General features: G+C 35.0%; 1 protein-coding gene across 2 annotated transcripts; it reads left to right on the top strand.

Annotated features, from left to right (window-relative positions):
• The first annotated feature begins 6,126 nt into the window (after positions 1 to 6,126).
• On the top strand, positions 6,127 to 14,761 carry LOC116016889. 2 transcript variants are annotated; one of them, XM_031257327.1, is made up of 2 exons: positions 6,127 to 6,553; positions 14,493 to 14,761. In XM_031257327.1, exons 1-2 carry the CDS (start codon positions 6,238 to 6,240, stop codon positions 14,498 to 14,500), a joined length of 324 nt encoding a protein of 107 aa, XP_031113187.1. In that variant the 5' UTR covers positions 6,127 to 6,237; the 3' UTR covers positions 14,501 to 14,761. The 2 variants fall into 2 exon arrangements, 1 of the variants encoding a protein (XP_031113187.1); XR_004097820.1 differs by lacking the exon at positions 6,127 to 6,553 and adding an exon at positions 10,876 to 13,403.
• Positions 14,762 to 15,953: the final 1,192 nt, after the last annotated feature.

Below are 15,953 nucleotides of genomic sequence, written 5' to 3'. Positions count from 1 at the left end.
GAGTACCGTTTGTTTGTTTGTTTTTTTAAATGTTGATGATAAAAAGAAGTAAATCCAATTCCCTTGCTGCCTGCTCCGCCTTTCAATTCATATTCTTGCTGGTATGTCTCTTATATCTTTTATTTGATTACTTTTTGGCGTGTTCTCTACTTTGCAGTTTTGATGTTTGCTGCAATTTTTCTTATATCTTTTATTGTGTTATGTCTAAGTTGTGCGCCTTTTCGTAATTAAGTTTTGTAAAAGACTTCAAAGAAATAAATTGTTTTAATAAATTAACCTATCGAGAAAAAATAAAGTCTCTTGGACATTCATAATTTTTAATTTACTAATAAAACAAAAATATTTATTCTTTTTTTTTGTTTGTTTGTTTTTCCGCGTTTGGACCACTCTTCTGCAATATATAAAAATTAAAGAAAAAAAGTCAATTCCACCAAATTGCTATCAATCTAACTTAATACCATCACCATTTAATACCAATGTCAAAAAGAGATGAGTTAAACCATAAAACTTACTAATATTGTAAGAAGATTAGAGGGGGAGATTTTGGGGAAGAGAGAGTTGAAAGAGGGTAATACTAATAATAATACTAGTAATAATAATAGTAGCAAAAACAACAATAATGAATTGTACACTTAGTATTTATATAAAGAGGCCATGTGTTATCTTAATTAGCGTCACATCGTCAATGGTAATATTATGATCAAATTAAATTATTTTTATCAATTTGTGATATCTCATCAAAATTATTATTTTTTTAATTATGATGCTAAATTTATGATGCTATTTTGATAATTTTTCCTTTCTCACAACTAATTTTATCGTCTTTAATTAAAAAATACTATGTAATTTCGCTACTAAAATTGATCTAAACTATTCATTCATTTACTTGGCATTGCATATATTATTACCTTATAATTTGTGTAAATAGGTACGTTAAATGGTACATGATAACGATACGAATACAGTAAGGCTTTCATGATATTTAAACAGGTTTCATATCCACACAACATGATATGACACTCTAATTAATTTAAACCCACTATACATACATACATATATATATATATATATATTTTTTGAATACTTGATATGACACTCTAATTAATTTAAACCCACTATACATACATACATATATATATATATTTTTTTTTTGAATACTTGATATGACACTCTAATTAATTTAAACCCACTATACATACATACATATATTATTTTTTTTTTTTTGAATACTATTGACCCTGTTACATGTAGTATCTGTCCATATACACTCTCAACCTACCGAAGCCACTATACATACATACATATATATATATATATTTTTTTTTTTGAATACTATTGACCCTGTTACATGTAGTATCTGTCCATATACACTCTCAACCTACCGAAGCCCAACAAAGTCAACATTGCCCCCACTAAGGGGTCGAACCCATGACCTCCCATTTGGGAGAATCACTTCATGCCGCTTGACCACAAGGCATTTGTCATATAAATATAATTTTTAAAAAGCTACAATTAAATAAAACAAAATAGCAAAGATATTCAATTGATGACATACTGTAACATTCATAAAATAATAAAATAATATATAATAAAACATAACTAATACTAATGTTAACGGGTTAAACAGGTTAACCATTAAGACAAGAATTTTAATATAAATGGGTTAACCCATTAATGACTTCAGACATGTTAAGTGCTAAAATTAACTGGTTATTTTCATGTTCAATTTCTTGTCATTTCGACTTTTAATTAACATGTGCAGCAAATTACTAAGTTTAATATTATAAGATTTTATTTTATTTTATTTTAGAAAAAAGAGTAAGAGAAAATATTATAGACAAATTTCACTTTTGTCTTTTGACTAAAATGATTTTGTTACTTTTAGTGGTTAACTTCAAATTAAAGATAATAATAATATGCCAAGGACCTTGTGGTCCAGTGGCATCAAATCCTTCCCTTTATATGGGAGGTGGTAGGTTTGAGCCTCAGTGGAGTCAATATTGACTATAGGTTGAGAAAGTAGTTATGAACAAATACTGCTGCATTGTAATAGAGTCGGTAGTAACGTAATAATAATAATATGATAGCGGCAAAGATAAAAAAAAGGATGCATGCCACAATTAATATGACAATAATGTATATTCTTTGTGTTAATGTGAAAAAGGTAAAAGAAATAATTAATAATTATATTAATTAAAAATAGCGGATTAATTTATGCGTGTATAAAAATTTTAGTCACAGAAGTTGTTAAACTTAAATTCACATGTCACAATCAATATGGTAATAGTGTGACTTCTCAGTCAATGCGGAAATGATAATGTGAAAAAGGTAAAAGAAAGAATACATAATTATATTAATTTAGCCAAAGGCCTTGTGGTCAAGCGGCATGAAGTGATTCTCCTAAGTGAGAGGTTATGGGTTCGTGCCTCAGTTGGGACAGATACTACATGTAACAGGGTCAATAGTATTCAAAAAAAATAAAATTATATTAATTTAAAATACCAAGTCAATTTACGTGGGCATGGGAATTTTAGCATGGAGCTGATTGTTAAACTTTAATTCACATGCCACAATCAATATGACAATAGTGTGAATCCGGATAAATGTAGAAATGTTGTTAATATGAAAAAAGTGAAAGAAAGAGTGAATAATTATATTGATTAGAAGTAACCCAAAGGATAGTTCAAGTGACAACGGAGTTTCTTTGTGGGGATGATCTTAGGAATAACCCGGGTTCAATTCTCATAAGTGATAATTCCACTTAGAACAGCTTCAGACCGTAAGATAGAATGATTGATTAGCTTTCATCAAAGGGAGCCCGAGTACTAGAAAAAGCAATCTTCCAACAAAGGGAGAAGTAGCTATCACTCCCATGTGTTGTGGGTGTGGGGAAAGATAAAAAGGCACAAAGATGACAAGATCTTGGTTGGCCGGAACCAAATGGATCGGAACATATAATGATGGACCATCATTCCCTAATAACAATTCTCACACATCACTTTCACATTCTCTTGAAAGATACATTGCTCTTAGCCATGTGATCAGCTTACCTTCCAGGCCCACTGGTAGCATACAGTTAAATGGGAAATTTTAGTCACGGAGGTTGTTAAATTTCAATTCACATGGCATTATCAATATAGCAACACTTCTGGGTCAATGTGGAAATGGTACAATAATTTGAAAAGCCAAAAGAAAGAATGAATAATTATATTGATTGAAAATAAGGAGTCAACTTATGTGTGCATGAGAATTATTTAATTTGAGCCATGGAGGTTGTTAAATTTCAATTCACATGTCACAACCAATATAGGAATAACGTGACTTTTCAGTTAATGTGGGAATGTTAATGTGAAAAGGTAAAAGAAAGAAGGAATACTTATATCTTAATTATAGGAAAGCAAAATCGTAGTTGAAAAGTTCTCGCCCAACAAGTATGGATAAACGATGTTGTTTAGATTAGGTTATATGAAGAGTTGCCGATACATGTAGACGTCTTTTGGATTAAGGGTTTGGTTTATTTAATGATTTATATTGTAATTTGGTTAGGTTTAAAAATAGACGGTTGTTGGTTTGCGATCACATTTATTATTTGTTATGCCCTTTGGTTTCTGAATTGAACAGTAGAATTCAAGCATTTGTTAATGGCGCCTTTGTTCATTCTGGCAAACAAGCTTACACCTATGCGAACCTCGATCTAGTGCCATAAAACTCAGGTGTGTGCGAACGCACTTAATGCCAGACCACAATGTTAGCGACAATATAAAGTGCCACGAATGTGTGTTTCACGACAAGGAGGTAAGCCTGATAATGTTTTTTTACATATTAAGTTTAGATAATCGTTCTAGTATTCTCATCGCACTGCGTGGGAACAAAAGTTTAGTTTTTTTTCTTGCAAAGCCGGGTTGTTTATTTACGGATTGTTTCTAATTGTTTCCTAATGGTTTTCGAATTGGGCATTCTAATGGTTCTCTAATTGTTTATTCTAATCGTTATTCTAATGGTTTAGAATTAATAGTGTTAATCTAATTAAAAATAGAGTAATACTGCACATACTCCCATTTTATACTCCATTTCTTACTCCCAGCGAAGGTGTCATATGCATCCAAAAAAAATTGGTGGACCACAACTTCTATTATTTTCTTTATCTTCTATAAATCAAATCATGACACATGACGGGGATTTTACTCCATGGGAGTACATGTATCATTTTTCCTTAAAATAGGAGCAAATGTCAATTTTGGTCCCACAACTATTAGCATAATGACAATTTTGGTCCACATATTTAATTTCTTCCAATTTTGGTCCCACGACTATTGTTTTAGTACCAATTTTGGCTCTTTGACTAGGAAAGGAGTTCTCTATGCTGATCATGGACACACATGTGTTGAGGCTTTTTCTGGTGCGGATTGGGCTGGGTCGCCTAACGATAGGAGGTCTACGATAGGATATTGTGTATTTGTGGGAGGCAATTTAGTCTCATGGAAGAGTAAGAAGCAGAGCGTTGTAGCTCAGTCAAGTGCAGAGTCCGAGTATAAAGCTATGACCCATGTGACCAGTGAAATAGTGTGGATGCATAATATTCTAAAAGAGGTAGGTGTGGAGGTGAAGTTACCTATTAAGTTGTGGTGTGACAATCGTGCAGCTATACATATCACGAACTACCCTGTTTTTCATGAACGAACAAACACATCGAGGTTACGTTGATTGTCATTTTATACGAGAAAAAGTTCAACAGGGGTTGGTATCTGCTGTGCAGTTCCTAGTGGTGATCAACTATGTGATGTGTTCACTAAAAGGCTAAGCGAGAGTTGAATTTCATATATATATAACAAGTTGGGCATGTTTGATATCTATGCTCCAACTTGAGGGGGAGTGTTAGAGAAGTTAGGTGGTGGGTGAGAGAATTACTCTCAGTCCTTAGAAGTTAGTGTTTGAATTCTATGGCTCATTCTCGTAGCTTGTATAAATAGTGTTATCTCCTTGTACTTTTAATATACAATAAACAAAAGAACATATGCCTAGTATTCAAACCTATTCATTGTCTAACAGTAAGTTTGAGTTTGATATTCAATAAGAGATCATATTTATTTATTTATTTTTAAAACCCCTAAACCCTGTCCTTTAAACCCTTGTTGTAACCCTAATCCCTAAACCCTAAAACCCTAAATCTAAATGTGGCATAGGTGGACTCGTTATAGATGAGACGTGGATCATCTCATTGTTGGGCTTGTTGTTGCTGATTTTAATAATTTTTCAACCCATTGTTGGGCCTGGTTTTAGATTTTATTTTGTTTTGTTAGCCCATTGTAGGGCCTTAATTACACGATTATGGCATTTAGGCCATAGACTTCAATCGTTATATCGTGGACCAGGGTCCACAGTGCACTATGAGCCCTGGTCCGAAACGACGGCGTTTCGAATGTTAGTGGACAGTGGACGTGAATGACTTCAGGGAATACACAAAATCCTTGTTTAGAATACACAGAATGACTTGAATGAATACACATAATATTGACACAACTACACAGAAATCATCTTCCTAATATTCGAATACACAAAACACGTCAAAACCTATGTTTAAGTACGCCTAACATGAATACACGGAATCGTAGTCTACAATACATAGAATACATTCAAAGAATACACAAAAAATGAAAACACCAAATACACAAATACATCACCCCTGTTTTTAAGTACCACTAACATGAATACACATAATCATTGTCTAAAATACACATAATGACTTGAGGGAATACACAAAATATTGACACAACTACAAAGAAATCATCATCCTAACATTCGAATACACAAAACACACCACAACCTATGTTTAAGTACCCCTAACATGAATACATAGAATAGTAGCCTACAATACACATAATGCCTTCAAAGAATACACATGATATTAACACAAATACACAAACTGACCAGAACGATAAATGTGATTTCTGAAAAAACAAACCGTTAATTAAAATGACCAAAATGATATTGTTTTGATATTGTGCACTCTAGTCCACGATATAAATTGCCCATAGACTTCATATGTTTAAAGGACTTTGTCCCTTGCTTTTATCAATGCAATTTACTTTTCAAAAAAAAAAAAAAAAAAACTAAACCTAAACCATAAACCCAAACCCCCAGCCGACACCTCTCTGGCGATTGCGAGAAAAAAAGCGACAAAATCTACGCGATATTCTTCGGCTTCAATTTCCGGCGTGATTGGGCTACCGCCTACGCATGGTCGAGATGACCATGGAGCAGGGCGATCGCCCCCCTGATCCCCAACTGCCGACTGATGTCTCTTCATTCCTGGAGGACTTGCGTAAGGCGGGAATTTCAGCGCCACCGGTGGTGCTCTCTCGCATTACCGGCGATTCGTCCCTATTGGCGTCGCGGAGCACTGCTGTCAATTTAGATGGTCGCCATAATCAACCAGGTATGAATTTGCTTTCGTCGAATGCTCCAATCCCCTCTAGTCAGACTATTGGTCAACCACCAGAGACGGTGGCGTCGCAAAGAGGAATTGGCGGGGCCGTCGACTCCATTCTGCCAGGTACGCCTCCCTCTCGTATCTCCAGCACTGGGTTTGAATTCTTTAAATAATAATGTAATGTTTGGAAATTCAAATGTTTCGAATTTCATTCCATTTAGTGATTCTCATGTTAATTCTTTAAATAATCATGTTACCTTTGCTCATGATATACCTACTGTGGGTAATGGTACTGTTAGCAATTTGAATAATGTAGCAGCATGTCTAGGTAAGGCTACTGTTAGCAATACTATACTGTTCCTGCGGCAAATAATGTTTCTGGGCATGGATTGAATTCACTAAGTAATGTTAATGTTGGGAATGCTTTGGGGTTTACCTCGTTAATCCAAAAGAAAAAAAAAATGTTGGGAATGCTTTACCTACTGTGAATACTAATAATTCGAATGCTGCACTTGGCGGTCATATGGCACATTCATTAAATAATGTTAATATTGCTAATAAGAACTTGCCAAGTGCAACACTTGGTGGTAATGTGGCACACCCAACGAATAAGTCAAAAAATAATTCAAATAATTTGGCTAGACAAAGGGTTAATTTTCAGCCTTCGACAAAGGGTTAATTTTCAGCCTTCTTCGCAACCCATAGGTACAATCCCTAAATTCTTTGCTCAATTGTTTACTGCTTCTAACCCCGGGGGTCATAATGTGTCTATTTCTAGTCACATTCCTATGCCAGTTATCTCTTACAAAATTGTTGAAACACATCGTGGGGAACCATAGATTACTTTTGAGGATAATGAAATCCAATAGATGAATAAAATTAAAAATATTATGTTAGTTAGCAAATTTTCTCATGGTAAATCACTTTTGTCTGAAATTAGATCTTATTTTGCTAAAACTTTTGTGCTTCGTGGAACGGTGGAAATTGGTCTTATGGATCCTAGACATGTGTTTTTAGCATTCTCAAATCCTGATGATTGTGTGGATATTTTAGTTAGTGGTCAAATATCTTTTAATGGAAAATATCCTATGCGATTATTTCGATGGACTACTGATTTTGATACTCGATTTGAGACATCTTTGGCCCCTGTGTGGGTGTTATTGCGTAATTTAAAAGCCAATTGTTTCTCACTTTCATGTTTAAAGCAAAATGTAAGCCAATTGGCAGGTTCTTGCATGTTTATGCTGCCACAGCAAAATTTTCGAATCAATTAGACCTAAAATGAAATGAATATCTTTGGATTCATTGATAATTTATAGGTCTAATGGATACACTGTATCCTCTATTCAGTGAGATTCGAATGAGGTATAAGATAAGGCATGTGTGCATTTGTTTTCTATCATATACCCTGCTACAGGGTATATAGTAATACTATCAACGAATTTTCAATGGTAGATACATGTGGATCCTTAAGATACTGAAACGACTGCCGTTATTAGTATCAAACCAATAACGATTCATACAAGCTAAATCTTCCAATCGATAATTGGGCCAAAGAAAAAACTTGAATTGAATTAATTCATTTTTCTCCTTATCACGAAGGTTCCTTTCTTCCCAAAAGTGACTACAGTTTTTTACCCCGTTTTCGTTGAAAAATACGGAATTGGTATCCACATCATTCCAATTGTTTGAATTGAAACAAATTAGAATTCTCAATTCTCTACGACGTCTAGACGATAAAATATTTTCAAGAACAAGCGCATCAAAATGATTGTTCTCTCTAGCTCGAATTATTCTTTGTTTTCGGTATTGTTGATTAGTTTTGTTTTTACTCTTATGAACCAACGAAATACCTATGGTTTGATACATAAGAAATTGCCCATTGTTTTTTACAGACAGTCCAAGGCGGTCCATAGCCACTCCCATGTTTTTGAAAAATTTTAGAATACTCAAATTGCTCTTCGAATTCCACATTACATTCAATTGTAATTTTCTCCTTTCAATGCATGATAGAGTCATGGTTTCTAGATTTATCGAGCTCTTCGGGAGAGCTAATATCCGGACATTTTTGCGAATGTTTTGACCGATATTCCTTTGATCCCATCTCAATTGCAAAAGGAAATACTTTTTCATGAATAACTCTCTTAGCTCTCTTGTACTTAGACTTTTCTTTTCACTATCGGTTTCACTTTTCTTTTCACTATCGGTTTCACTTTTCTTTTCACTATCGGTTTCACTTTTCTTTTCACTATCGGTTTCACTTTTCACTATCGGTTTCACTTTTCTTTTCACTATCGGTTTCACTTTTCTTTTCACTATCGGTTTCACTTTTCTTTTCACTATTGGTTTTACTTTTCTTTGTACCTTTTTTCATGTCTGATTTCGCGGAATCTTCTTCTTCAAGATTTTGGTTTTCAGCGATGTTTTTCTTTTTATTATCGGTTTCACTTAGATTCGAATTTAAAAGAAGTAATTTGCTTGGTATAATCCACGGTTTCGTTTTATATACATTAAAAAGCCGCACAAATTCTGGGAAGAACCAAAGTTCCAGATTCGAGATGGGACGATTTAGTATTTGTTCATTCATTCCCATCCAATCAAAAAAAGAATTTGGAGAATTAGGTTGATTGATTTCTGGATTTTGATTAATCGGAATATAAAAAGGGTCTTTTTCTTGTTTATCAATTGGATCAATTAATTGATCGTTATTAGTCCCAATTGGAGTCTTTTGATTACTGCTGGGATTGATCTCTTCTTCGGGATTGATCTCTTCTTCGGGATTGATCTCTTCCTCTTCTTCTTTATCAATTGCATAAAATATTTCATCCTTATTAGTCCCAATTGGAGTCTTTTGATTACTGCTGGGATTGATCTCTTCCTCTTCTTCTTTATCAATTGGATCAATTAATTGAAAATTATTAGTCCCAATTCGAGTCTTTTGATTACTGCTGGGATTTACCGCGACCCAGGATTCAATAGCCACTTTTTTTCTAAGATCAAAATAGATATTTTCCCAATTAAAATATTTTCTATTAAGATTTTTTTCTATATATGGAATATATACCCTTTCTATTCTTCCTATAAAAATATTGATAGGGATACTTCCTGTTATCGCAAACAAGGAGTTTTGCGACATGTTGTAATTATCAGAAACCGCTTGCCTTTTAGTTACTTGAGGGATTGATCTATAAAAAACCGAGTCACCTTTATTTTCATTATTAATGGATTTATATGATAAAAGATCATATCTATAGCATTTTTGAAAATTATCTTTTTGATTTGATAATGAGTTAGGACCCTTTTTTTTCTTGTAATGACTTAATTGGTATTTTCCACATGAATTCCATTTTTTTAAATCTTTTTTTTGAGACCTACAATATCGATTCACCCTATTTCGCCATTTTTGTTTTTGTGACATTAAGCTAGACCAGATAATCTGAGATAAATCGTATTGATAATTCCCTCTTAACCAATTTTTCCATTGACTCGTTATAGACCGCTGAAGTTTCTTATGTATTACTTCAGACTGAAATATTCCTTGTGTTCGAAAGGAGTCTTTCATTTGAGTTTTAAGGAAGAAAGATGTTCCATGATGTTGAAGAACGGATCTTAATTTAGACAAGTTAACAACCCCGGTTTGCGATATTTTGTAAAATACATATGCTTGTGACAAGTTGGATAAATCACAAAAAATTTCTGAATTTTTCTTACAACTATTATAAGTTTTTATATTTGAAATAAAGTGAATTGTATTTTTAGTTTTTTTATTAATTATTTTTTTATTTGTTTCATTCTTGGAAATATATTTTTCAATCAAATTTTTTGTCGATTCAACAAAGAACAGGGTATATAGTAATACTATCAACGAATTTTCAATGGTAGATACATGTGGATCCTTAAGATACTGAAACGACTGCCGTTATTAGTATCAAACCAATAACGATTCATACAAGCTAAATCTTCCAATCGATAATTGGGCCAAAGAAAAAACTTGAATTGAATTAATTCATTTTTCTCCTTATCACGAAGGTTCCTTTCTTCCCAAAAGTGACTACAGTTTTTTACCCCGTTTTCGTTGAAAAATACGGAATTGGTATCCACATCATTCCAATTGTTTGAATTGAAACAAATTAGAGCTAAGGTTAAGGTAGAGGTTGACCTCCTTAAGCCATTTAGGACTAGAATGTTTATCGTAAAAAACCAGGTAAAGAGGATGAGGGCTTTTGGCAGCTCATTGAATATGAAATAGTTCCACCTTATTGTCTAACATGCAGGAAACAAGGGCATTTGGCGATGGGGCTAAATGATGGGGCCAAATGCCTTGTTTCCTGCATGTTAGACAATAAGGTGGAACTTTTTCATACTCAATGGGCTGCCAAAAGCCCTCATCCTCTTTACCTGGTTTTTTACTGCCCATTCTGATAAACATTCTAGTGTTAAGTGGCTTAAGGAGGTCAACCTCTACCTTAACCTTAGCCACTTAGGCCTAGAAAATTTTGCAGTGGCAACATCAACATGCAAGAACCTCCAATTGGCCTAACAATTTGCTTTAAACATGGAATTGAGAAACAATTGGCTTTTAAATTAGGTAATAACACCCACACAGGGGCCAAAATGTCTCAAATCGAGTATCAAAAGCAGCAGTCCATCGAAACAATCGCATAGGATGTTTTCCATTAGAAGAAATTTGACCCTTAACTAAAATATCCACACAATCATTAGGATTTGAGAATGCTAAAAACACATGTCTAGGATCCATCAGGCCAATTTCCACAGTTCCACGAAGCACAAAAGTTTTAGCAAAATAAGATCTAATTTCAGACAAAAGTGGTTTACCATGAGAAAATTTTCCAACTAACATAATATTTTTAATTTTATTCATCTGTTGGATTTCATTATCCTCAAAAGTAATGCATGGTTCCCCACGATGTGTTTCAACAATTTTGTAAGAGATAACTGGCACAGGAATGTGACTGGAAATAGACACATTATGACCACCCGGGTTCGAAGCTGTAAACAATTGAGCAAAGGAATGTACTTGTGTACTTGGAACTTGTGCATTTGAACGATTAATGGGTTGTGAGGAGGGCTGAAAATTAACCCTTTGTCTAACTGCATTATTTCAATTATTTTTTGTACTACCACCACGTGTAGCACTTGGTAAATTGTTAGCAGTATTGGCATTATCAACCGTAGGCAAAGTAGTACCCACATTCGTATTATTTAATGAACCCAAGTTATGCACAGTAGGTAAATTATTCAAGCCATGCACATTGCTAACAACATTATTCAAACCATTTCTAGTAAGAGCAACATTGCTCACACCATGCACGGTAGTTGAGGTAGAATTATTTGTAATAGAAAAATTACTAACATTAGCAATATCACCATGTGCAGCACTTAATAAATTATTAGCATTATGAATAGTACCCGTTATAGGCAATGTAGTAGGAGAAGAATTGAAATTAGAAGTCAAATTATTGCCATTTTGGCTACCAACTGTAGCATTACCTGATCCTATAGCATTATTGAATGGAAGTGTTCCATCCATATTGAGAGGCTGCCTCTCACGTGAGTTTGATACAGCAACACCGTTGGGCAATCCATCAGAATGCCACGTTTGCCCACATAGAGCCAGTTCAACACCAGTGACACCATCGTAGTTTCGTGCATCACCTTGAGCCGACGTAAAAATGAATGGAGGAGGAAACTATGATCGATCATCACCGGTTGAGAAGCCATCAACGCTGGACCTGGGTGATGATCGCTACTTTCCAAAGTTGTCGAAGGTGAATGCGTCGCTACAGGGGGGTTAACGCCGGTCACAGTGCCGGTCTCCAAAAGCGAAATTGAAGGAACCGTAAACCCACAGTGGCGGAGACCATCAAGAAAACGTCGCAAGATGGCATCCGATAATTCATGGGGGGATTACTCTGTCGCGATTCTTCTTGGGCCGAAGTCATCGCCTATGAAAATTGTGACGAGGCACACTGAGTCTGTCGGATGCCTTGTTAAACACTAAACAGGCCACTGTTCCTACCGTGTCTCCTGTTGCCCAACACACTAAAGCTTTGGTGGCAAAACGCACTCGGAGAACTCGGTCAGCGTCGGAGCAATCTAACGTTGTGGGGTTCTACTAGGAGGCGTTAGATGATGATAGTGATTCATCAATGGTCGGTAGAGTTCTACATTGAATCTGCGGGGGACGCCATAGGTCGTTTTCCAGGAGCCATGGCTCGCCCCCTAAGAGTACTCAACTACTCAAGTGCCATTTGGTGGCAGGGTCACTAGATCTCAGGTACGTAAGGAGCAGAGTAGTGCGGCAGTTGGCACGCCTATCTCTTCTCAATCCCCTTCCTTTTAAACGATGCGATTTCTTGTTTGGAATGTGCGGGGGATTGCCTCGCCGTGGTTCTTTTCAAAGATTGCATGTGTTGCTTAGAAAACATAGGCCTTTCAGTTTGTGTCTTCTTGAACCATTTTGTGATACTGATAGGTTAGATTCCTTTAGACTACGACTAGGCTTTGACTCTACTTTTGCTGGGGTAAATGATAAGGAATGTATGTTTTGGCCACTAAGCTTTGCAGGTTAAGGAATGTTCTTGCTCCTTGGAGCAAGGAAACCTTTGGCAATAATATTTCTAAGTTGCAGGAACTTGAGGATTAGGTGCAAGTTTTGGAGGAGGTGGTGCAACAGAACCCAGATGATAGGGCCCTCATTGACTATAAGGAAAGTGTGGCTCTATTGCAGAGACAAGTTTCTATTGAGGAGGAATACTGGCAACAAAAAGCTCACATGGTGGTTGTTCAGGAGGGTGATAGGAACTCTAAGTTCTTTCACTTGATGGTAAAGGAGAAAAGGAGGAAACTCTACATTCATAAGGTTAAAGATGACACAGGGCACTGGATTGAGGATAGCCAAGGGATAGCACAACAAGTTGTCTCTTTTTTTGAGGTTATGTTCACCGCGGAGGTAGGTACTTTTGATTTGTCCAAACTTATTGTGTTAAGCGTCTAATTACTGATGAGTATAATGCCTTGCTAACTGTTGTGCCTGAGGAAGATGTTAAAAATGTTGTGTTTGTTATGAATTCTATTAGTGCCGTTGGCCCTAACGGGTTTAATGGGGCATTTTATAAGACTTGTTGGGATATTGTTAAAGGGGATGTGGATATGTGGTTAATATGGTCAGAAGTTACTTCCTTGGCAGGGAGTTTACCATGTCTATTACCCACACCTCCATTTTTTGTTGCCTAAAAAGACCAATCCGGAGACATTTCTTGATTATTGGCCCATTATTGCTTGTGCAATTTTAGCATTAACATTGTTACTAAGTTAATGGTAGTCAGATTGGCTTCTGTCTCTCCAGGTTATTGTCGCCTCACCAAAGTGGTTTTGTTTCGGGGCGGTCTATCACTGATAATATTTTACATGCTTCTGAGATGTGTCATGGTATAAAACTATGAAATCAGGATATAGTGTTGAAGCTAGACATGGCTAAGGCCTATGATCGGGTTTCTTGGTTTTTTCTTGTTTCTATGATGCGTAGGATGGGTTTTAGTGAGGTCTGGATTGATCTAGTCTATCGTGTTGTTTCTAATGTTTGGTATTCTGTTATTGTAAATGAGGGCAAGGAGGGTTTCTTTACCTCGTCTCCTGGTCTGAGGCAGGGAGACCCTCTTTCCCCTAATTTTTTTTTTATCATTGTTGCAGAAGTTCTGTCTATGCTCATTGCTCGAGTCCATTTGGATGAGAGCATCCCTAGATTCTCGCAGCCTAGTAGTACTCCTCATATCCATCACTTAGCGTATGCGGATGATGTTATTATTTTTAGTACTGGTTGGCAGGGGGCTATCTGCAGGGTGATTAGGGCATTAAAAGAGTATGATGGGCCTAATTGATTTTTCAATTAAAGTTTAGAGGCTTATTTGACCCTTTTCCCATGATATATTATGTGCAACATAAATATTATATTTTACTCGTTGAAACTATGAAATAAATCTATTCTCGAAACACTAACACAATTTTTTGTTTGTTTTTTTTTTTGTTTTTTTGAATTAAGAGGTGTGAATCCTAAGATGCATACATGTTATGCACTAGGGACATATTCATGTGATTTGGTCATTTCAAAACACTAAATACTGTTTTATCTACAAGTGCACCAAGTGGAGAATGTTAACTAACTGAAGGTAATTAAGTAAAGACTAGTTTCTTGTATTGATTGTGTCCTTACTTGGTCCAACTATATGTATATTTGAGAAGTTAAAAGTATTGTCATAATATCTTGATTCACACATATTTAGGGAATTGAATGGACCAGAAATTGCTATAGCTACAAGTCTTTTTTTTTTTTTTTTCTTTTTCGCTTTAATATTCTTAGTGAAGAAGTTAGCTAGTAAAAGTAAATAAATAATGAAATTGGATGGTGAATTGAATATAATGAAATTTGTTATATCTACTAATAGTTTTTTCATTAACTTAATTGATTCGACTGAGATGAATTAGCTAGAAAAGGAAAATTTCCCATGAAATTAATGACTTGAATGGAAACCACTATATTACAAGCCTTGACCGCCAATAACTTTGTGGTCTATTGGCACCCGGTTGTATCCCCATGTGAAAGGGAATGAGCTCGAGCCTTAGTGGAGGCGTTGTCTCTTTAGTAGTACTCAAAAGAAAAACATGGCTCGAATATTCATAGTGAATGAGTTATTGATTTAAATATTCATCACAGGAAGTTAAAAAAGGAAAATAAATAATGAAACATATTCATTTGTTTAATCTTTTTTTTTTTTAAGGAAAAGGAAATAACATTAATCATCGCTCAAGTCATGAAGTACAACAAAAGAAATAAAAATAAGTCCAGAATCATTATAGACTCTACTAATTAAGTGTGTAGTAGCAAAACCAGCTAAAATGTGTGCAATCATATTTGTTGTTCAGAGTCACATGACAAAACATGATATCATGAAAATAAGAAAGTAAGGACTGGATGTCTTTTAAGGGTGTGTTTGGAAAGTAAGAAAATGATTTCTGAAAAATGTTTTCTGGAAAATGAGTCATTTTTCGAAAAATTGTTTCATTTCCAGTGTTTGGATGCATTCTGGAAAACTGTCTTTGTGTGTTTGGTTCATTTTCCGAAAAATGGGTAGAAATGTATAATTATATATTTTATTTAAAATATCAAAATATTTATAATAATATTAAAAATAATATTTATAATTTATAATTTATAATTTATAATAATTTATAATAATAATAATAATAATAATAATAATAATAATAATAAAAATTTAAACCCCCTCCGTTTCCGGCGGAAACCAAATCTGGTTTTCGTCGGAAACCATGCGGATTCCTGCTCTGGTTTCCGCAGCGAGGAACCAGAGCACTGCTCTGGTTTCCGGCGAGGAACCAGAGCACAGTACTTGGTTTCCGGCGGAAACCATACCATGGTTTCCGTCGGAAACGGTGATGTGTGTGTGTGTGTTGTCTACGACGAAAAATGACTTCCCCCCAAATTTGG

The sequence above is a fragment of the Ipomoea triloba genome, chromosome 4 (genome assembly GCF_003576645.1).
Source record: "Ipomoea triloba cultivar NCNSP0323 chromosome 4, ASM357664v1".
Classification (NCBI taxonomy): domain Eukaryota; kingdom Viridiplantae; phylum Streptophyta; class Magnoliopsida; order Solanales; family Convolvulaceae; genus Ipomoea; species Ipomoea triloba.
The sequence above is the reverse complement of the archived record's forward strand: the minus strand, read 5'-3'. Positions and strand labels throughout refer to the sequence as shown.